This window comes from Balaenoptera musculus, chromosome 10, assembly GCF_009873245.2.
Source record: "Balaenoptera musculus isolate JJ_BM4_2016_0621 chromosome 10, mBalMus1.pri.v3, whole genome shotgun sequence".
Classification (NCBI taxonomy): Eukaryota; Metazoa; Chordata; class Mammalia; order Artiodactyla; family Balaenopteridae; genus Balaenoptera; species Balaenoptera musculus.
Window position 1 is genome coordinate 1529637 of NC_045794.1, and position 22431 is coordinate 1552067.

Below are 22431 nucleotides of genomic sequence, written 5' to 3' on the forward strand. Positions count from 1 at the left end.
AGGTGGGCACCAGTGGCCCAGTGACAGCTGAACTCGAGCCTCAGAGAAGATGAGGGACAAGCCGAGCTCGCTCAGCAGCCAGTCTGCGAGGCAGAACAATGCTTGGAGAGCCGAACGCACCGTGGAAGTAACAGGTACCAACTCATCCAACCCGTACAACCACCCTCTGCCGTAGGGCCTATTATCCGCTCCTAGACCAGGAAACCCAGGCTCGGAGATGAAACCTGGCTCCAAGTTATCGGAAGAGTATTGTGAGGCGTGAACGTGAGGCTCACATACTGAGCCTGAAACTGCGTGGCCTGCAGTCGGCACTAGTTACATGTCACCTACTTGCATCTATCAGAGCATCTTGTTTCGTGGCGGAGGGCCTGGAGAAATGACCATTTGGATGTCAAGAACAACAGGCGAGGTCACAGGTGCCCGCCTGGCGCAGGTGGGCGAGGAGGCAGCGGGGGGCCCGTCTCCCGCCCCCTCGGCTGCTGCAGCCCAGCTCCCCACTTGGTGTCACAGAGAGCTCGTGGCAACGGCCCCTCCCTGCTGGGGCCCTTAGCGACCCTGCGCCCTTCTGCAGCAACAGTACGAGCCCAGACCCCGACCGCCAGCCTCTCTCCAGGACAGTGTCCCGTTCCCCACCCAACCAGGGAGAGCCTTTTCAGGCAAATTTATCAACTATCTTGGCCACGTAAGTTTTTAAAAAGATTTATTTATTTACTTATTTAGGCTGCGCCAGGTCTTAGTCACAGCACACGGGATCTTTAGTGGTGGCCTGCGGACTTCTTAGCTGTGGCATGCGAACTCTTAGTTGCAGCACGCATGCAGGATCTAGTTCCCCAACCAGGGATCGAACCCAGGCCCCCTACATTGGGAACACAGAGTCTTACCCATTGGACCACCAGGGAAGTCCCGGCCACATAATTTAAAAACCAAGCTTAGGCATGCCCTAGAGCCCTCGCGCTGCAACTACTGAGCCCGCGTGCCACAACTACTGAAGCCTGCGCGGCTAGAGCCCGTGCTCCACAACAAAAGAAGCCACCGCAATGAGAAGCCCGCACACCGCAACGAAGAGTAGCCCCGGCTCGCCGCAACTAGAGAAAGCCTGCGCGCCGCAACGAACACCCAATGCAGCCAAAAATTTAAAAAATGAGGGACTTCCCTGGTGGCACAGTGGTTAAGAATCCACCTGCCAATGCAGAGGACATGGGTTCGAGCCCTGGTCTGAGAAGATCCCACATGCCGCTGAGCAAATAAGCCCGTGCTCCACAACTACTGAGCCTGAGCTCTAGAGCCCGCGAGCCACAACTACCGAAGCCCACGCGCCTAGAGCCCGTGCTCTGAAACGAGAAGCCACTGCAATGAGAAGCCCGCACACAGCAAAGAAGAGTAGCCCCCGCTCGCCGCAATTAGAGAAAGCCCGTGTGCAGCAGTGAAGACCCAATGCAGCCCAAAATAAATAAACTTAAAAAAATAAACTAATTTATTTTAATGTAAAAATTAAATAAATGAAAACCAAACTTAGGAAGTGCTGGGGCAGCTCCTGGCCTCGTCTGCTTCACCCCCATCTCCGCGTGGCCAGGAGTGGACTGTAAGGCCTGAACTCCCTTTCAGAACCAATGGAAGCAAAAACCGTCTGATACACTGCGGTTCTAACCACCCCCAGAGGACAGCAGGGGGCAGCCTGGCTCAAGCCAAAGAGCCAGCGCCTTGATTTCAGAGGAACAAAGTTAAAACCAAAGCCGTTTAATCGACGACAAGATTCTGGGGACAGAGTCCTGAAATCCCTTTTCCTATAAACACCGTCACCTCTTGGGTGACCGAGAGCGCAAGGTGCTGCCAGCGCCTTCCTCAGGGCAGGGATATACTAACTCCTAAGCCTGCCTAGTAATGTGTGTATTTTAATGGAAGTGCTGCTATCAGGTAAAAGGCTCCAACCACCGCTTCACAATGCCACGTGGAGTTTCGGTTTGGGAGGGCAAGGGAGCAGACACCCCTCAAAGTCAAAGAAGCAAACACGGGGGAGGAATGAGAGCAAGAGGTTGGCAAAGACGCTAGCCAGTCCCTGCGGCTCATCTGAGGGATGTTGACCTCGGGGAGCTGGGGTCACAGGCTCGGGCGCTTTCCCCAGGCCAGGGCAGCAGTGAGAGGCCTTCCCTCCCGCGTGGCTGGACATCTGCCATCACTGCGGAACGCAGAGCTGGCCTGGACTTGTTTGCCCCAAGTCAGGCAGCTGAAGGTGGGAAAATCCCTCCAGCGGGACCCAGGGAGTGGGGTCAGTGCTCCGTGCTGAGCAGAACACTCTGGAGACCAGGGATTATTCCTGGGGTGATTCGGAAGCAACGGCACCTGGAGACTTCTCCAGGCCGCAGAGCCCTAGCAACCGTCGGCCCAGATTCAAACACATCCCTACCCACTTCCTTTCCAACGCCACGGACATCGCTGAGAAAGCCTTCCAGCTCAGCAAAGGACTAGGGAAAACCAGGGGGTGTCTGTAGGCCTTGAGGACCGTCACCAAGAACAGGACGCCAGCAGCTCCCATTCCCGGGTGACCTGCGCAAAAACCCTCAAGTTATTTCTACACTTAAAATGAGAATTCATCCAAACACTAGAAATTCCCCTGAAAAAACTAAATTCACCTAAGGCAAAAGGGTTGGGATTTCCTCTCTTTTCCCAAATTACATAGAAGGGCTAACAAACGCCCAACCTTTGGGTCAATATACATGAGACCCTTTAATCCGGGTTTTCTTAGTGTAAAGAATGCTAGCGTGGGCGTCAGACCTCCCCCTTGTAGCCTCCTCACCTATAAAACAAGAGTGAAATAACACAGACGTGTTCGGTGGGTGCTGCTTACAGTTAGATGAGGCATTGAGTCCTTTAACAGATCCCTCTGCATGAGGCACTCCTTAGGTAGTATTTTTGTAACTTTAACAATTAAGAACTGCCCCTTAGAGCTAGCTCTCCCTTCCATTCTACACCTGGTACCCCCAGTTATGATGAAAGTGTGAAGGCTGGGAAAACCTGAGTTGGGCACAGGCACTTTGTTTTTTAAACTGCACCATCTTTATTAACTCATTACTATCCTGCCTGCCATTATAACACATTAAGAAAATTAAATGGAAACACAAAATACACAAATTACAAGACTATCTAAAATTGCAAGAGAATAAATTTTCAACTTTTGCAAACTCTCAACATTATATGTGTAAGTGACAGTATACGATATAACTTTCAAACAATTGGTAGCCCAATTGAGTACACACACCCCTAAATGTCCTCAGATACTCTATTCAGTATAGAAAATACCCCTAGTGGCCAAAGAATTCTATTAATAATTCCACAAGATCTTAACTTGTTGAAAAGTTAGTCCACGGAGAGCTTTTTCAGAATGGTCTTCAGCACTCAGACTGGGACGTTTCCGAAAATTTAAGCTTCAGTGTCTAAGTTAAGGCTTCAAGTAAGAAGTACCAAAAGCTATGGAAAGGAAAGCTGAAGCAGTAAAAAAAAAAAACCAACAAAAAAGTTCATATTCCATTTGGTTCTTTTTATTAGAAGGTGAGCAATACAGCAAGTAGGGAAATCCCATGGTGAATGGAACCATCACATAAATGCCTTTCTGGAATCCCAACCCTCTACGATCCCCAAAAATGTGCTTTGTGGCTTCAGCAACTTATAAACGGGAAGGGGGAAAATACTGAAAAGGCCACTATTTAATGGTGAAAGGATGAAGCTGTAGCGGTCCTAACCAGCCTAGGACCCAAAAAGAAAATTAAAATCTGCACAGAGCAAGCAAGCCTCTGCCTGCTGAGAGTAAGGCATCCAGGCGCCAACCTGTGAGAGTTCTCAGCGAGCTGAGACGTGCGCGAACGGCGGGGTAGGAGCTGCAGACACACCCGTGGATGGGCGCACACGCCGCCACGCTCCCCAGAGCGGGGGCTGCTACTGGAGGACGTCTGGGTGGTGTTAGCTTCATTTTCCTAAGGGTTTGTGCTATGTTGAGCCAGATTCCGCTCCTCCTTTGGAGTGTGGGGCGACCGGGCCCGGGACTGCCGCTTCTGTTGGTGGTGTCACAGGGCTGTGCAGACACACGCCCTGTACCCCGAGGTGCGTGACCGAAGAGCAAGTGTGGCTTCTGATATGTGCTGCTGCTTCATGAAGCGAAGTGTGCTTCCTCCCAGGTGGGCCTGTCCTGCTGGGCTGGGCTTCCCCATGGGAGTGACAGCGCTCGTCCTTCTGCCGGCACGGCACCAGCTCACCCACTGAGTCTTTCGCTGAGCCTACCCAGCACCCAGGGCAGTGACCTCACTCAGAATCAAAACACTCCTAAGTTCTTCGCAAGTTCTACAATGGATTCTTTCTTCCTGGCTCCCAGCTTTTGCTGGAGATTGGAAGGGGCGAGAAAGGAGAAATATAACCAAGGAAAAACCCCACACTGAATAAATAGGAGAGCCTTCCCATATTCCCAAACAGCCCCTGGCGGCTGCCGGCCCCCATGCTCAGGGCCTCGATGTTCACGTCTAGTCCCCGCCACACCGAGGACGTAATTTAACCCCCTGCAATCTTGGCTGAGTAAGTAACTGGACTCAAGGGCTATGCTGATGGTCCTCCCATGAGCCTGGGTCAGGGTTCCGTGAACCAGACACTCCCCTACTGCCCTCTGACACCCTAACAGGGCACCTCTGGGACATGAGCAGCCTTTTTCACTTCGAGCAGCTCCTCAAAGACGTGACAGCTTCCAGGATCTGGCCAGACCCCATGGCAATAACATAGCATTTCCTTGTAAGACTTGCCACCACACTAGCCCTGAAAAGTGGGGTCTTGTGGTGCTGGCCACTCAGGCACTGGCAGGGCAGTGGGCTCTGCTTTAGGGGCATGCCGCTGGCTTTCCCGTTCGTGGAGAGGTGATGCACCTGCCACCTGGGGTCACCAGGACAGCACCGCAGGCAAACGCTCTCTCACCCACGTAAATGTGTCAGGGGCACCTGGAATCCCTCTGTGGCTGGCTCCATGCCAGGAACCATGATGCCAGGAAAGGTCGATTTTTATTCCCGGGGGGAGGAAGGGTAGTTAGGGCAGTGATTTTCACGGAGGAAAACGTACAGGGTGGTCCAGAGCTCCACAGCAAAGACACGGAACGCTCTCACGCCCGCCCCACCCCTGGCAGCCAGCCAAGTCACCACCAAGTTGAAGAGGACGCCAGGAAGCACTGCGATGGGCCCGTGTGCCAACAGTGCCCCCCTCCACCGCCCCTCTGCCAGCCTAAGTGATTTTCCCAAGTAGGTGGCTCTCTCTAACGACACCGTCACTAGAGCCTTGATCTAACACATCCCGTTAGCCTTTCACGCGCTGTTTGCACTGAGAAAACGCACGCTGCTCCCGCCCACCTCGGGGCTCCCGAGGGCTCTCAGGTGCGAGAGCGGCCATGCGACTGCCGGGCTGGGCCGTAGGCTCTGCCCCACCAGGGCCCAAGGTATGCCAGCCTTCAGAAGGCACCCTGGTGCACAAGGCATTATACATTCTGGGGCTGTCACCTGATCATCCTGCAGTCACTTGTGCAAAATTGAAACAGTGTGTGGTACTTGCATGTTTCATTCTATACAAAAATCGTCCCTCCCTCCCCTACCCCTATGTTTTAAACATTTATATAAATTTTTATTTAAACAGTAAGTTAGAAATCTTATTTACATTAATTTCTTTGTTCTCCCAAAAGCACACCCCACCCCTTATAGGACACAAATGTTCACCGAAACTGGTTGCGTTACTGTTTTCAGGAGAGAGGAGGGAGAAGAATGAGCCTCCAGCTCAACTGTCCCGACACCTACGAAGAAGCAGGACACGGACCAGAAGCCAGTTTGCCCGGGTCTCACAGTGTCCTCACTCGGCAGACCCAAGAACAAGGCAGGGTTTGGGTCGTCTCTCCTCTTCTCCACCTCTGAGGTGTGATTTATTTTTGTTTTCTCTTCCCAGTCGCGGACCACCGGGAGCCCTGGGGCGTCACAAAGCCCACGAGGCTGCCAGGGTTTGGGGCTGCTCCGGTACTGGCGTCACCGGCCAGTGAGGGGGGCCTGCAGGCTCCGCAGGCCCGGGTTCAGGGTCAGTCCCCGGCCGCCGGCAGGCATCACAGTGCATCTTCTTCACTGCAGCCTCCGCCGATCATGAAGCGGAACTCCTGGAGGTTCGAGACGCCGTGGAAGTGAACGAAAGCGCCAGCCACCACGAAGATGTGGAAGAGCTGATGGGAGTGAAACTGGAGCGGGGTGAGGTGGGGGGCGGGTAGAGAGACACATTATTAAACGCTGGCAGAAGGTCCTGAAGATCATCTACGCTGAGCAGGGGCGGGAGTGGACGTGACAGCGCAGATTCCAGGCACCCACAGACCTCGGAGCGTCCAGCATGCACAGCACATTCTGCTGAGCTGAAGGCCAGCTGTCCCCACAGAAATCAAGCTGCGGCCCTAAGCTCGAGACATGAACACATGCGCGCCTGACACTGGGGACCTGGCAGACTCGGGGCAGGTGCTGCCAACAGGCCCCAAAGCCCTGAGGACCCCGTGCTGCCGAGCAGCAGGCGATGGTTAGACACAGGGGTGTTTTCCTCACTGCTGTCATGGACCAGAACATCATTTAAATGCTGCTCTCCGAGGAAACAAAGGGACTTCCAGGATGGGGTAGAGGGTCAAAATACCTGGTGGCTAGAGTTTCCTTCAGCTCTAAGACGCCAGAACTACATGAAGATACGACATCAAAAGACTAGGAAAGGGGGACTTCCCTGCTGGCGCAGTGGTTAACAATCCACCTGCCAATGCAGGGGACACGGGTTTGAGCCCTGGTCCGGGAAGATCCCACATGCCACGGAGCAACTAAGCCCGCGTGCCACAACTACCAAAGCCCGCATGCCTAGAGCCCGTGCTCCGCAACAAGAGAAGCCACCGCAATGAGAAGCCCACACACCGCAACGAAGAGTAGCCCCCACTCGCCGCAACTAGAGAAAGCCCATGCGCAGCAATGAAGACCCAACGCAGCCAAAAATAAATAAATAAAATAAATTAATTAAAAAAAAAAAAGACTAGGAAAGGGACTTCACTGGTGGCGCAGTGGTTAAGAATCTACCCGCCAATGCAGGGGACACGGGTTCGAGCCCTGGTCCAGGAAGATCCCACATGCCACGGAGCAACTAAGCCCATGTGCCACAACTACTGAGCCCGCACATGCCACAACTACTGAGCCCGTGTGCCTAGAGCCCGTGCTCCACAACAAGAGAAGCCACCGCAATGAGAAGCCCGCACACCGCAACAAAGAGTAGCCCCCGCTCGCCGCAACTAGAGAAAAGCCCATGCGCAGCAACGAAGACCCAACGCAGCCAGAAATAACAATCTTTTTTTTTTTTTTTAAAAAAAGGACTAGGAAAGCAGGGCCTTTTACTTCCTTCTCAAGTCAGAAGCTGGTCTGCAAGCACGTGACGGTTCTGATCTAACTTGTTCTGTTGGACGCTAGTTCACATCAAAGGGGCTATTGCTCAGTGCACCAAGTAGCACTTCAAAACTTGCACTATTCCCTCGGTATAGTCTCAACGTGAAAAACGGCAAAACTAATTATCAAAGGAAAGACGTTGATTTTAGAAGTGTAAACTAGAGGGATCCGTAAGTCACTTCCCAAGAGATACTTCCTAGGAAACCAAAGGGGATTCATTTTCCAAAAAGGCGGGGAGGGGTGTGAAAATTTCTCCATATCAATGTCAAAACCATGATGAGGCAATCTCAGAAAGATAAATTTGATCATCTAAAGTTCCAAAGATGACCTCAGTTAGCATTTTCTTTTATATGAATAGCTAATCTTTGAAGAGACTAGAGGACCAGCTCAGTCTGTGATAATCAGTAGCTGGATGAGGAGCAGAATCCTGGAAGGTCAGATTCCAAGTCAGACAGCACCGCACTGTTGACATGCCTCAGGCCGCCTTCAGTTACAAGACTGTCTGTTGGTCCCTTGTATTTTCTGCCCCCTCTCTCCTCCTTTCTTACCATTAACCACATCTAGTTATCCGACCTCCTCTTCCAGCCAAACACGTATATCAGTCCCTCATTACAAATCACTGAATTTTGGTATCAAAAAGGACCTTGGTAAAAACCTGGTCTGTCAGCCTCATCTCATACACGAGGAAACCAGACAGAGAAGGACTAGAAGACCTGCCACACAGCGTAGGGCACAGGAGCACAGACTGAAATTCCACTCCTGCCACCTAATAGGCAGGGGCGCTGGATAAGGAGTTACCTAATTTCCCGAAGCCTCATTTCCCAGGCTGTCAAGCGAAGGCACTGATAACAGCTGTGACACTTTATGGGGCCAGTGTATCTAACGAGGCCGTCCCTGTAAAGTGCTCCCTCAGCTTTCTGCCAGGCACCAACACATGTCAGTTACCAATAAACACTAGTCAATACTGTATTTACTGTCCAGAGAGATACAAATCATGAGGGAGACTGAGGGCTAGGATACACATCTCTGGATTCTGAGTCTGAAACTTCCTCAACTATTCCACTTCCCCGTCTGCCAATAACCCACTAACAGATGGACGGATAGACACTGACCACCCCTGACCATACTCACCCAGATGTCACACTTGCCGGGAAAGAAGCGCTCGGGGATGCGGGCAGCATACAGAGCTGCTCCCGTGATATACAGGCTGGCCATCAGCATCAACCAGCCAATCTGCCCTATGGTGGCGGCCTTCAGGAAGCCCTCCGAGATGACATAATGCAAGGTGGGAATGACGCCACTCAGGCCAAGGCCCAAGAACACTCCTGGGAATTGTAAGAACACAGTGAAAATGAGGAAGAAGAACTTTGGCACGGTACCAGTGATTCTGTAAACTGAATATTTCACAGCAGGATGCAACAACATCAGCTTTTTGGTCAAAAGGAAAAAGAAGGTTCTTCAAACTCTGTGATTCTGACATGCAAGACAGCACATCTAAGTTCTAAAAAGGAGATCTATTTACACATGCAAAGAGCCTCCCGCTGAGAAAGGCTTAGCTTAACAAGTCAGCAGTCTTCAAGGGGTTTGGAATTATGTTGCTGAGTGTTTTAGAGACAGACAGCTCTAGGGCTTTGCTCAAAGCACCCCTAAATGCTGCTTCTTTAAAGACACAGATTACAGTACAGAGCAGTTTTACATATTTCATTCACCTTCCCTTTGAGGCACCAGACATTCCTGGGGTGAGAGTGGGGTGGAGAGGACGGAGGTGGGGATGAGGAAGGGAGAGGGCCCCAGAGCGCCAGCCGACTCCAATGTCACTATCAATGTCAAAACCCTCAGTCACAGCCGACTGCCCTCAAAAGCCTCTACAGCAGTGTTTTTCAAACTTCTGGATATGACCTAGGTTATGAGACAAACTGAGTCTGGATGAGCATTTGTTTTTTTTTAATGAACTAGGCTAAAATAAAAAATATCAAAAAAAAAAATCAGACTGTGTCAAGTGGAGGGTTAAGTGACATTTTGTCCAAGTTTTATAATTTATATATATATATACATATATAAAATAAGACATGTTTAGGGTTGTAACAGAAAATGTCACGATCAAAAAAAGTTTAAAGGTAACGTGGATCTAAAACCACTGTGAAGGGTGTGGGTCAACAAAGCACCACAGGGACGTCCCCCCAGCAGCCAGGAGCTGCTCCCACGTCTGACACACAGATAAGAATGACCTTTGCCAAACAAACCACCATCTGGTAATAAGCTTTCTCAAAAACAAGGTGCCTATTACTTGCTTTGGATGTTACAAGCAAGCGCCCACCGATGTGCGCCAATGCCGAGCGCACACTCGTAGATGACACGGGCGTCCCCGAGGGCGGAGCGAGGGCAGTGCTGGCTCAAGAAGAAAGGGGTCAAGAGGGCCTGCTTCCTACCCCGCCCCCCGAACACAGCGCGCTCCCGTCTCCTCACTGCGCTTTTCCTCCACGTGCTAAGCAGAGGCTGCTCATGGTCGTGCCCATCACTCCCAAAGCCAGAGGCTCAGGAATGTGGTCCCTCTGATGCGCACAGACCGCGGGCCGTGCAGCTCCACTCAGCCGGAGCGTTCCCATCGCTCGTGCTCCGGGCTGAACACCACAGCTGAGCACCGCTGGGGAAACCGAGTTCTCTGCGAGTTCATGATCAGCCTCTCTACTCAAAACGTTGTTTTCTTGTCCAATAGCTGTTCCCCCCAAGATTGAGGCATATCACAGGAAAGGGGGGTACTGAAACCCAGCAGGACCCGGTGGGGCCCTCCCGGGCACAAAAGCCCTTCCGTGTCCCCCATTTCTTATTTGCAGGAAAAAGGTTTCAGCCTCCTAGACCTTTCCTGAGTTCCAAAGGGCAGATTCCAACAGTTACTAATGAGAGGAGTGAGGGAATGCAGAAGCAAAGGCGGAGCAGTCAAGAACAACAGTGCAGGAAAGGGGCACGGTCCGGTTCCTCCTCAAGGGACCCAACCTGATGCATGTCTCAGAGCTCTTCTACAGGAACAGGGGCCCCACCCGGTGGAGGATGGTGACTTCAGGCTGAGCACAAGCACGGGGACCCCAGACGGGTTGGAACCAGAAGGCCAACGACTGAGGCTCCTGGAACACTACCCCGCTACCCCCCATCAATCAATCAGAGGGAGGTCACACACCATGCAGACCTCCCCCAGACTTTGCCTATAAAAACTGTTCCCCCCAAACCATCGGGGAGTTCGAGTTTTCTGAGCCCTAGCCGCCCCAGACTCCGTGTCTGGCGCCTTACATCAATGCTGCACTGTCCTCCACCACAAGCCGGGGTCGGCAGGCTGGCATGGCAAGCAGACCCAGGTTCGGTTCAGTAACGCTGGGAGCCAACCCTGACCACTGCTCACGTGCTCAAAGAAGTCCTCAAAAGGCAAGAGGGCAGAGTTACAACAGCGCTCATTAACAGGACGTTAATTCTCACTTCTAACCTTCTAGGTAACTGCAGATAAACTGTGGCTTGGAGTCTGATACAAAATGGTTTAAAACAAAAAGGTTGAAAGGAAAAGTACTCCTTCTAATACTTCCTGTTCATTCTCAGGAGGTACTGGGTTTGACACTGGGGGGTAGAAAACTGAAGACACAGCCCTGGCTCCAAGGGGTCAGTCGCCAGTCCAGGCCCTCACACAGGAAGTACTCACACAGGAAGGGGCTTTTGGCTTTCCACTGATCTCCAACTAAACAGGCATTATCCTAAATACAAAAAGCCTCTTTATCTCTGCATCAAAAAAGATGTGTGGTGTATCTTTAGAACACAATCAGTTGGGAGTGAAGACTTTTTTTTTTTTACACATCTTAAAATGAAAATACATAGGAAAAAAAAATTTTTTTAATAAAATGAAAATACATAACAAAACAAAAAAATGACAACAAAAAAAGAACTAATCACTATAAAAAGTACACCTTGAGCTGAGAAAGAGGAATCATGATTTTAACAAAGGTTACGGAGCCACAGCCATAAGGACAGTGCACGGGCCTAAACTCACGTACACTGTACTGCCCCAAACACGTCAACTGCGATAGCTCAGCACCCACTCCACTCTGACACCCCTACTACTTTACGAGGCCCTCGAGAACGGGAACTGGGATTTCTCCATCTCTGCATCACAAGTACCTCGCGTAATGCTTGGGCAACGGTGACCCTTTAACGAAGCCTGGCAAATAGACGCGCGCCCAGTGTGGGCCCTCTGCGAGCTCTTACCTGCTCTCACCCCCCGGTACTGCGGGGTAGCGAACATGTCCCACTGGGAGACGATAATGGCTGCGATGCCCAGCCCACAGATGACAATCAAGTAGATGAAGCACGGTTGTGGGTTACAGTAGAAAGAATAATAAAGCCAAGGGACAAAGCTTCCCATAATCAGAAGAGCAATACCAGAGTAATCCAGTCTAGGACAGAAAAAAAAAATCCATTTAATGTTAAAAATTACTGCCTGCTACAGGTTCCGATCAAAGTTCCCAGCGGATGGTATCAAGGGTTCTGCCACCTCTGCTGGAAGTTTTCCCCTAGCCCATGGACTCTCCATCACTGATCAAATATGGACTTTGCAGATACTTACTTAGAGAAGACACGGGAGACCCCTTCTGAGTGGCAGTAGACTGTGTGGAACAGCCACGAAAAAGAAAGGCAGAGAATGGCCCCCAAGAAGAATAATCCAAAGACCACCTTCTCTTGCAGGGGGGCCACAAAGGAGATGTTTGGACGAAACATATAAAAGATCCCCAGGCACAGGAAGAATACACAACCTAGGAAAGAGTATGGGAAGAGAGAAAGGATTATCCTTTTGAAGATATACTGAAGTGTTATATACTGATTATGTTTTCAATCCTGACATCCAAATCGAAAGTTCCATGAGAACTTTCCAAATTTTTCCAAATAACTGAACCTTATCCAAAATGTTGGTCTACTCCAAACACTGTTGGTATCATGTGCTCCTCAGTTTCACAAACCCAATATACAGAATAACTTACTACTAATCCAAAAAAGAGAACAGACAATGCCTGCTACTTCTTAAAAAACTAGAAGAGAGTGGCATGGACTTATATATACTACCAAATGTAAAATAGCTAGCTAGTGGGAAGCAGCCGCATAGCACAGGGAGATCAGCTCGCTGCTTTGTGACCACCTAGAGGGGTGGGATAGGGAGGGTGGGACGGAGACGCAAGAGGGAAGAGATATGGGGATATATGTATATGTATATAACACAGCTGATTCACTGTGTTATAAAGCAGAAACTAACACACCATTGTAAAGCAATTATACACCAATAAAGATGTCACAAAAAAAAAGATTAAACTAAAAAAGTAGAAAAACCCACTTCTACCTCTAGATCCCATGTGAAATTTCATTTATAAAGTTTTTGGCATATATGTTGTAGCCCAGGTTTCAAAGGCCCATTCCGCATTTTCTTTTGCAGTGAATGCTGATACCTCCAAACTCTGCTAGGAAATACAGTTTCTCTCCACCAATAGCTGTCAAGGAACCTTATGCTTCTCTGGTCCTCACCCGTTGGCCCAACAGATTCGGGAGTTAAGGACAGTGAAATGCCCATTTGGGCCATTTCATAACCAGTTTTTAAACTGTTCTTCACAGTGAGATACCATGTTCTTATTGCCTAGGGAAAGGCCACTTAACACAAGACAGGCACAGAAATTAAGAAGTTAAACATTTACTAAGTGATTCTGTTTGGTCCATTTAATAAAGCATCTACCCTCGAGTAGAAGTCAGCAACAAACTGGATTGTCTATTCTACTCTCACTGCACTAGCAGTCTGGAACTTGCAGTCACAGTGGAAATCAAATGCGGGATAAGAAATGTACATCAAATCAGGTAAGGCCAGACTATTCAGTATATTCACAAGGTTGTGCAATCATCACCACTATTTAATTCTAGAAGATTTTCATTACCCCAAAAAGAAGTCCTATACCTGTTCAGCCATCTCCCATTCCCCACCAGACAACCCTAGGCAACCACTAATTTACTTTCTGTCTCTACGGATTTCCCCATATTCTGGGCATTTCATGTATATGGATCATACAGTACTTGGCCTTTGTGTCCGGCTCCTTCCACTTCGCATGTTTTCAAGGCTCACCCGTGTTGTAGCACATTATCAGCAGTTCACCCCTTCTATGGCCGTTATATGGATATACCACATTTTATTCACCCTCAGCTGATACATGGGTTGTTTCCACTTTCAGCATTATTATGAATAATGCTAAGAACATTTATGTACACATTTTTGTGTGAACATGTTTTCAATTCTCTTGGGTATACACCTAGAATTAAAATTGCCGGTAACTCTGTTTAACTTTCTGAGGAACTGCCAAACTATTTTCTGTGGGCTGCACCATTTTACATTCCACCAGCAATGCACGTGAGTTCTAACCCTTCCAGATCCTGGCACAGACTTGATATTTTCCGTTTTCTTGGTAACAGCCATTCCAGTGATGGTGAAGTGGCATCTCACTGCACCTCCGCAAATGACCCAGGATGTTGAGCGTCTTTTCGTGTGTTCACTGGCCGCTTGTATGTCTATTCCGATGCTTTCCCCATTTTTAAAACTGAGTTGTCTTTTTGTTGTTTAGTTGTAAGAGTTCTTTACTAGACCCTTACCAGATATATGATTTGCAAATATTCTCTCCCATTCTGTGGGTTATCTTTTTACTTTCTTGATAATGTCCTTTGACATACAAAAGATTTTATTTTTATTTTTTTTTACTTTTTGGTCACGCTGCACAGCATGTGGGATCTTAGTTCCCCAAACAGGAATTGAACCTGTGTCCCCTGCATCGGAAGGCAGGAGGATTCTTAATCACTGGACCACCAGGGAAGTCCCAAGTTTTTAATTTCGATCAAGTACAATTTATTTTTTCTTTGGTTGCTTATGCTTTAGGTGTCAATTCTAAGAAACTGTCACTTAATCCAAGGTCATAAAGATTTACATCTATGTTCTCTCCTAATGGGTTCATAGTTTTAGCTCTTATGTTTGGGTCTTTGATCCATCTTAATTTTTCTATATGGTGTGAATTAGGAGTCCAACTTCATTCTTTTGCATACTAGTTACTCAGTTTTCCCCAACACCATTTGCTGAAAAGACTGTTCTCTCCCCCACTGCATTCTTTCTTTAATGTGCAATCATGATGGAAAGAAATATCATAGATCACATTCTACGTCAAGCCAAACTGAAATTGAATTGTGAATATTCTAAGTAATGACTTTCAAAAATCAGCTTACTTCTATTAAATAACTACCGTCCTCTCCATGCTCATTAAAATATTATACCCCATTCTGTACAGTGCCTTTTCCTTTGCCTGGTTTAAGGACATGTCTGAAAATCCAGTAGAGAGAAATACAACCTAGTTATCATAAAATCATCGTGTCAACGAGGACTACCACAGAGACAACCACTGAGAAACTTCATCATTAGAAATCCAGAAAACAAAAACGGCAAATCCAAAATACATCTTTTAAGTTCCGTCCTTACCTCAAATACACTGGTGAGGGGAGAAACAGAATGATCACATTATATCACTGCTGTTACATACCTAAGAGATGTGTCCAGATGTTGCCTGTCTCAGTGTGGATTCTGAAAATGCTCTTAAAACAGGCCCGGAAAGAAGGCATAGGGGGCCGGTGTCCATGCAAGAGGAAGTCGTTATCCTTGAGCCAGTCGGGTAGCACATCATGAGGGATTACTCGCCACCGACCTTCCCAGACCTAGAAGAATATTAGCAAATACGTCTGAGTTTAATGTCAACTGAGCAATACTGACAGCTATCTCTTACCACACTGGCTTATAATGAGAAAAAATACCTTATCTTTAGAAAGACAAATAACATTCAAAGGTATAATGTCCTATATTCTGAGGTTTTAAAAACGTGATTGAGGAAAAACATTTTTTTAAAGGCAGGGGATCGGGGGGCGGGGACAGGACTTTTCTTAGGAAAAGGGAAGAGCAAATGAAATGAAGTTATAGAAAATACCCAAAAAGAGTGCTTTCAAGCTCTGTTTCAGTCTGGCTAAAGGTAGGGTGAGGGGGCTGAAGTCCCACCCATACAGACGCCCCTCCTTCAGCCTCCACCACAGACTCTACCTCTGAAAAATCCCTGTCGTGTTAAATAAGACCATTTTTATACTTAATATTCCTGTCGGTGAAAAAAGAACATAGAATCACACTTGTGCACCTTCCGCTGAAGTCTCTCCCTCTCCCTCACTCTTTCTCTTCCCATCACAGCAAACGCGGCAAGTACAGAAGAGCACAGGGGTCAGAAGATCTTGGATCTCTGCCGTTAACTAGTTGAATAAGCTTTAATTAATTACAGAATCCTCAAGCCTCAGCGTCCGCATTTATAAAACGAGGACACGAGTGCTTCGATCACTTGGCGAGGAAGCTGTGAGGACCACAGGAAAGGACCCAAAGCCCTTCATAGATGAGGCGGCAAACCCCAGCGTCCACCCCACAGGTGATACACAGTCCTGCCGTCCCCACAGGCTGCCACCTGAGAGCTCAGGACCGATGCTGGGGAGCCGGCAAAGGGGCTCAGCCCTCCTGCCCTCCGGGCCCCCTCTTTCCTCGCTGTCAGGCCCCCATCAGACTCTAAAGGAAAGGGATCAGGAGTGTGGAAGCCCCTCCTAAAAAGGGTGTGTCTTCACTCTGCTCCTAATCACGTCTCTCAGCCCAGTGAGCTCACACCACAAAATCACTTAAGCCTAAACTAACCTGTTTCTGCTGAGCCAAAAAGATGCAAGGAAGGATGTAGGAACATGTCTACCTGTGGCTTCCACTCTGACATCGACGTCCCTGTGACCAGAAGCACGGCTGAACCCCACACCGGCCAGCCACCATGCCCACCCTTTCCCTCCACAAGAGTCTGCTGTTCTCTGCTCCCCCTAATCCTTCCTTAGGGGCGTTTTCAGAGTACTGATCCTCTGTGGAACTCCAAAGGGAGTGGACACAAACAACTGAAGAATAGCAGTGACACTCTTCACACTCAAACTCACTCTCCCTTCTCTCCCTACCCTCCCCGCTGGCCCTGTCACCTTCCAACTCAAAACCTGAGGCCTGGGCTAATCTGGCCATTCCCTCCCCAAGAGCCTGCTTCACACAAACGCCACCGGGCAAGGGTAGAGCCGTGGGGCTGGCTCGGTGCCCCCTGCAATGTTCCACATCCTGGACATGCACAGCAATCCTACCATACAACAAAATAAAATAATTTGTTACAAGATGCTGCTACTCTGTTTTATTTTGGGAGCATTTTATTTTCTAAGATAGAAATCAATCCTCACCTCCCTCAAGGCAGTTCACAACATGGAAACAGCTCTGCTGTGATCATATGAAAAGTGCTACTGTGTCATTCATCACGCAGCCAAAATAGTCAAAAAGAATGCCGAGTTTCTTACTAGTCACACATGCTTACAATGTCAGAGTGACTTTCCCCATTGTTTCTAAACAAACATTCTGGTGTCTAAAGACTGGGCCAAGGAGCTGTGCTTTCATAATTATACTGGAATAGTGTCATTTTCAGACACTGCACCTGCGTGGTTCAACTTGCAGTGTAGCCAAATGCCAACCCAAACAGGTATTCTCTTTCCCCTCCTGGGGAAGAATAAGGTCACAGCTTAGTCAAAGACACATTTATTTATAAGCTTGACAAGGACAATGCCTAAATCAAACATCTTAGCAATGGTCCACTAGGTTTGTATTAGACCATATAATGCACAAAACTTAATTTACAAAAGTGACCCACAGAACACCTCCTATCCCACATGGGCCTGACGATGCTCGTAAACAGCAACTACTGAAGGCTGGGAAAGAGACACCAAGATCAAACTTGGATACTCTGTAAGCCTAAACGGTTTTATTCCCTATCCCTAGAAGAAAAGCTTTTCCAAAAGGGAAAGTACCTGGACTAGCAAGGTGACAGGACACTTCATTTTAAACTGTTTACTTGTTTCCAATCCAAGAAAGAACCCTGTGTCACTAGTTTATCAAGGACGGTCAGGTGCTGGGCCGTGGTGTGTGGGGCGACCCAGGAAGCCTCTCCCTCTGATCACAGACACACTGCTAGCGGATGATAAGGGGTTGGTAATAATCACTACTTTTCCTTCAGTAAATTATAGTCTGTAGCAAAAATGTGCCCAGTTATTCACCCATTAGCTCTTAAACTGGAAAGTTTTATCTGCTTTATTCTCTACTCTTGGTTCAGAAGGGAGAACAAAAAGACAGTCAAGTTAGCTACAGGACCCCACGGATCCATTAATATAAAAATCCCTAATGGCCAGACACTGAATATTGAACTTTGAGATTTAACACCAAACTTGCTTTTTGAAAAACAAAATATATCTTTTGTATCCCTTTGTGCCAATTCTCCAGAGACACTGATTACTAGAATGGGTCTATTGTTTTGCTTGGCTTTTTCTTCACCAGTTTTCAAACACTGATTCAAATTTCCGAGGCTCTAAAAGTAGATCCATAAATGATTAGACCCTCCCACCACTCCTCCCCACCCCCTACTCCCCCCACCCCCCAATCCCTCTGTCTTGGAAGAGATGTCTATATCCAGATTATAACATTCTCTTCTCAGCTCTGGTCCAAAGTATAGGACTCTAAGTCAACTGGCCCCAATTATTTCTAGAATCATTGTGAATGTAGGAAAACCTAAATTTAGTTTTCAGGATCTACGACTACATGCATAAAAAGTCTTGGTTTCATAAAACTCATGAAAAAGCTAAGTGTCAGAAAAATTTTTCTCTAAATGATCAAGAGTCCTTCAAAAATGTTTAATACATGAATTTACACACACACACACACACACACACACACACACACACTGAATTGTGCTGACCTGAGGTCATGCCTGCCAGGGCTCCTATGGATCAGATGGACCGAGCGGCTATACCCGTACCAGGGTCCCTGACCATTTTCTCTAAACAAGCAACCCCAATTCCAGTTACCATTTGAGGGGGGAAAAAATCCCCACATGGATCCTAATGAATCAGAAAACACAGCTACACTGAAGATACTAGATGTGTGTGAAAACTGGGCAGTTCCTATCTGAAGAGGAGTCTGATTAGCCACACAAGCCCTAGGAGAGTAGCACATTTGCTATCACAGTAGAACAGATTCAAAGGACCTGGAGATGGCACTTCAGTATCTCCAGGCATCGAACACCCCCAATTTTTTCATTCTGTCTTGTCTAAATGGTCAACAAGACATCTCCTCTGTGAACCTATTTTCAGGAAAGCCTTGTTTCCCAGCTGGATAATGTAGTGTTAGCAAACCTTTATCACGGCTGTGCAGGCAAACAAAGAACTTGTGCCTTCAACAGGGTTAAAGTCTTGACACTGCTTCTGCCCCCCACACCGCCACACGCCTCTCTCCTTAAAGATTCCTGTTTGGGAAGGACTAAACATACAGCATGGAAACAACAAGAAAGGGCCACCTTACCTTACACACAAACTCTTCCATTCTCTCCATGGCGTGGTGGGCTTGTAAGAGGGGGGACATGCCCATAAACCCCTCGTCCTCCTGAGACGCTCCATCATCGCACCGACGTTCCTCCAAGCTCTGCAAGGCAATCACAGAAACAGTCAGGGACAGAGACCAGGAGCCAAAGGAACCAAACAATACCTTTTCCTTGAAGAATTACAATGAGATTCTCTTAAGGTCAAAACAAGGCTCAGACAAGTAACAATATAGGAAGTAAGGTCTGTTTATTATAGAATTGTTATGAGTACTGAAAATGAACAAGAGGTGCCTGATTCTTCTCTGACAGACAACTGAACTATGGCAGCAGCATTCCTATTCAAGGAGTAGCCTTGAATGCTTTGTTTTTCGTTTTAAGAATTATACCCATAGACCACATAATACTATTACACATATAAAGTTGAGAGGTTATTGAGGGGAAATCTCCAAGAATCCCACCTGGCACATGTAAAATAAATACAATGTGGTAAGTGCTCTAGGGGAAAAGAAAGAAAGGAGGAAAAAAACTACATTTACTAAATTCTTAAAATACACCAAGCACAAAGGAAAGGCCATCTAACTTAATCCTGACAACCACCTTACTAGATTAGTATTCTTATCTAAACATATAAAGAACATTAGGCCCAAGGTTAAAACTAACAAAGTGGAAAAGTAAAAAAAGACGAAACCCCTCGTCTTTGCACACAGGTGAGGAAACGCTCACTGTGTCTGGGGAAATGCAGGAAGACGTGACAACCTGCAGTCTCCAGGTCCAGGTGCCTGCTGGTTTAGAGGAAGTGAAATTGTAAGAAGGGCAATGAACTAGAACTCAGGAGACGCCAGGAGTGAGCCTGGTTTAACCACTAACGTCGATGGTATTCTAGACAGGTCTCTCAACCTTTCTGAGCCTCAATTTTCTCATTTCCATCTAAAAGGAGAAGTTTAAATCTCTCCAGTCTTCTCCATTCTCTACAATTTGGTGGTTCTGTCACTCAGTGAATAATGACACCACAGGAAACTGCTTCCTAAGCTAAGTGTCTGCCAGGTGAACAGCTGCTCACATAAGTGCCTGAGGGAGTGATCTGATCCTCTCTCTGCAATCAGAAAACCAGCCGGGCAGGCTGAGCGCACGGAGGTCATCTACCACAAAACTTGAATTTGAACACGTTTCAAAAGAAATCCTAAGATTTTACTTTATTTTCTTCACTTTTCAAGATAACTAGAGGCTATTAAGCAGCGTGTGAGACATGCTATGCACCCAATCTCAATTTTTTAAAAATTATGCTCTCCAAGAAAACTATCTTGAATCTGCTTCTCTACTATTCTCACCAATAAAACACCCTCCCCTTCTCTACTTACCTAAAACTTACCTTCCTGCCCCTCCATGCCAGCCCATCACCATCATGTTCCTGTTTAAACCTCTTAACTACTCTCGCATAGTGTTTCGCTACCTTTCCTTCAAGAAGGTTCCACGTTTCCCTCCCACACCCCTCCACTTTTCTAGGAACATTTTTTGGATTGCTTCCCCCAATCCTGTGAAATTTCAATGACACAGATATTAACACAGCTGTCTGGAGGGCTACAAACCATTGTAACATTTCAATGTGTTTCACTCCCCTCAAACAAGAAGCCATTTTCACCAGAAAACGTAGGCTCCACCTAACCTATAACATGCCTCCTCTTCTGAATTTCTTCAGCACTTCAAGTCCAGACTGCTCATTTGACAACTTATATACAGCTCTTGTTCACTGGCTTACACTGTTTTATTTCATATTTGATAGAATGTTACTTTTTCACTGTAACGCTTCCTAAACTAGATTTTAAGTGTATGTTTGTCTTCTTCCATTGCTCCCAGAACAGCTCTGTGCCAACATTTTATATACTTACAAAGTTGCTAGATTAATTAATGCTTTAAAAGATTTAAGGACTGTGCCTTATTAAACAAAATAAAAGTGATAAAATTCCATTAAATCATCAATTATATGAAAACTGAAAATAGACAACAGCTTGAAATGATTAGCGGACTGATTTTTTAAAGTATAAAATGTAAATTTATATAAAACATAAAATAGGTCCAATATTTATGCATGTTTAACATGTAGTTCATTCTTCACAAAGAGAAACAGAAACATGGATTCAATCTTGATTCTCAGACAAATAAATCATGCCAGCAGTTTCCAATAAAACTACAAATAAGCACATAGAACACAGTTAAATGTTTCCTGTACTATCAAAAGTAAAACCTGACTAAGTTGCAGACAGTCTGAGATACCAATGGGATCAAGTGCACTTGGCTTCATGCAGGACCACTGATAGGGAAAGGCAAGGCAGCCTCACTGGCAGAAGCAAAGGCACTTCACATAGGCAACCTTTACTACAGACTGAGGTAAGGAAGATGAGGAGAGGGCACCTCTCTGGCTGGGCACCCACCACTGTCCACGTCTACAGGAAAGAGAGATGAACGCTTCAACTCCCCGTCACAGGGAGGGAGGAGAACAATGGCACTGCTATGGGGAAGGACAGCTTTGCTTCTCAGCAGTGCTTAACACATGTTTATTACAAGAAAACAGAAAACATTGAGAATGCAAGATGTATGGTCTCGGTTGAACACCAAACAGAAGAAAAAACTGTTTATTCACTTAAACAGTTTTTAGGAAAAGTTGGCTTGCCAATGGATAAAAGTGAGTCTGAAGCCAGATAAACCTTGACTAATGATAAATTGTGTAATCTTTGACAAAATTATATACAATCTCACTAAGCCTCAGTTTCTTCATCTGCAAAATGATTTTAACAACACTGCACTACACTGCACATCTGTTTAAGGAACAAAGATAATGAATAAAAGCAACTATTCCAGGGCCTAGGACTCGGGCAATAAATAAGTGATGGTCTTTCTCATGATGATGGGCTACGTACTGAGAACACTGAAGTAGGTGCCACAGCCTAGTGGGGAAGGCACCCATGTAAGTAAAAAAAAAAAAAAAAACCACAGCAATGAGCTAGTCTATAGTATGGACAAGGTCTGATGCAAACAGAAAAGAGAAAAGTTAACTCTGGCACTGCTAGAAAGTTTTCCAGAAAGGTAACATCTGAAGCAAGCCCTGGAAAATGTGTTAAGAGTTCACCAGTCAGGGCTTCCCTGGTGGTGCAGTGGTTGAGAATCTGCCTGCCAATGCAGGGGACATGGGTTCGAGCCCTCGTCTGGGAGGATCCCACATGCCGCGGAGCAACTAGGCCCGTGAGCCACAATTACTGAGCTTGCGCGTCTGGAGCCTGTGCTCCGCTACAAGAGAGGCTGCAATAATGAGAGGCCTGCGCACCGTGATGAAGAGTGGCCCCCACTTGCGGCAACTAGAGAAAGCCCTCGCACAGAAACGAAGACCCAACACAGCCATAAATAAATAAATAAATAAACAAACAAACAAACAAACAAACCCAAAGTTAAAAAAAAAAAGAGTTCAC

General features: G+C 47.1%; 1 protein-coding gene across 2 annotated transcripts in view; it reads right to left on the reverse strand.

The window, feature by feature from the left end:
* Window positions 1-3514: 3514 nt before the first annotated feature.
* Window positions 3515-22431, reverse strand: part of ADIPOR2 (adiponectin receptor 2) — a 51876-nt gene continuing 32959 nt past the window's right edge. For both annotated transcript variants that reach the window (XM_036866762.1, XM_036866763.1), the window contains 6 exons: window positions 18952-19071; window positions 15050-15221; window positions 12064-12250; window positions 11706-11893; window positions 8592-8785; window positions 3515-6238 (listed from right to left, as the gene is read on the reverse strand). In XM_036866762.1, coding sequence (XP_036722657.1) covers window positions 6110-6238; window positions 8592-8785; window positions 11706-11893; window positions 12064-12250; window positions 15050-15221; window positions 18952-19071 — 990 coding nt within the window. In that variant the 3' untranslated portion in view covers window positions 3515-6109. The remainder of the gene's footprint in view (window positions 6239-8591; window positions 8786-11705; window positions 11894-12063; window positions 12251-15049; window positions 15222-18951; window positions 19072-22431) is intronic.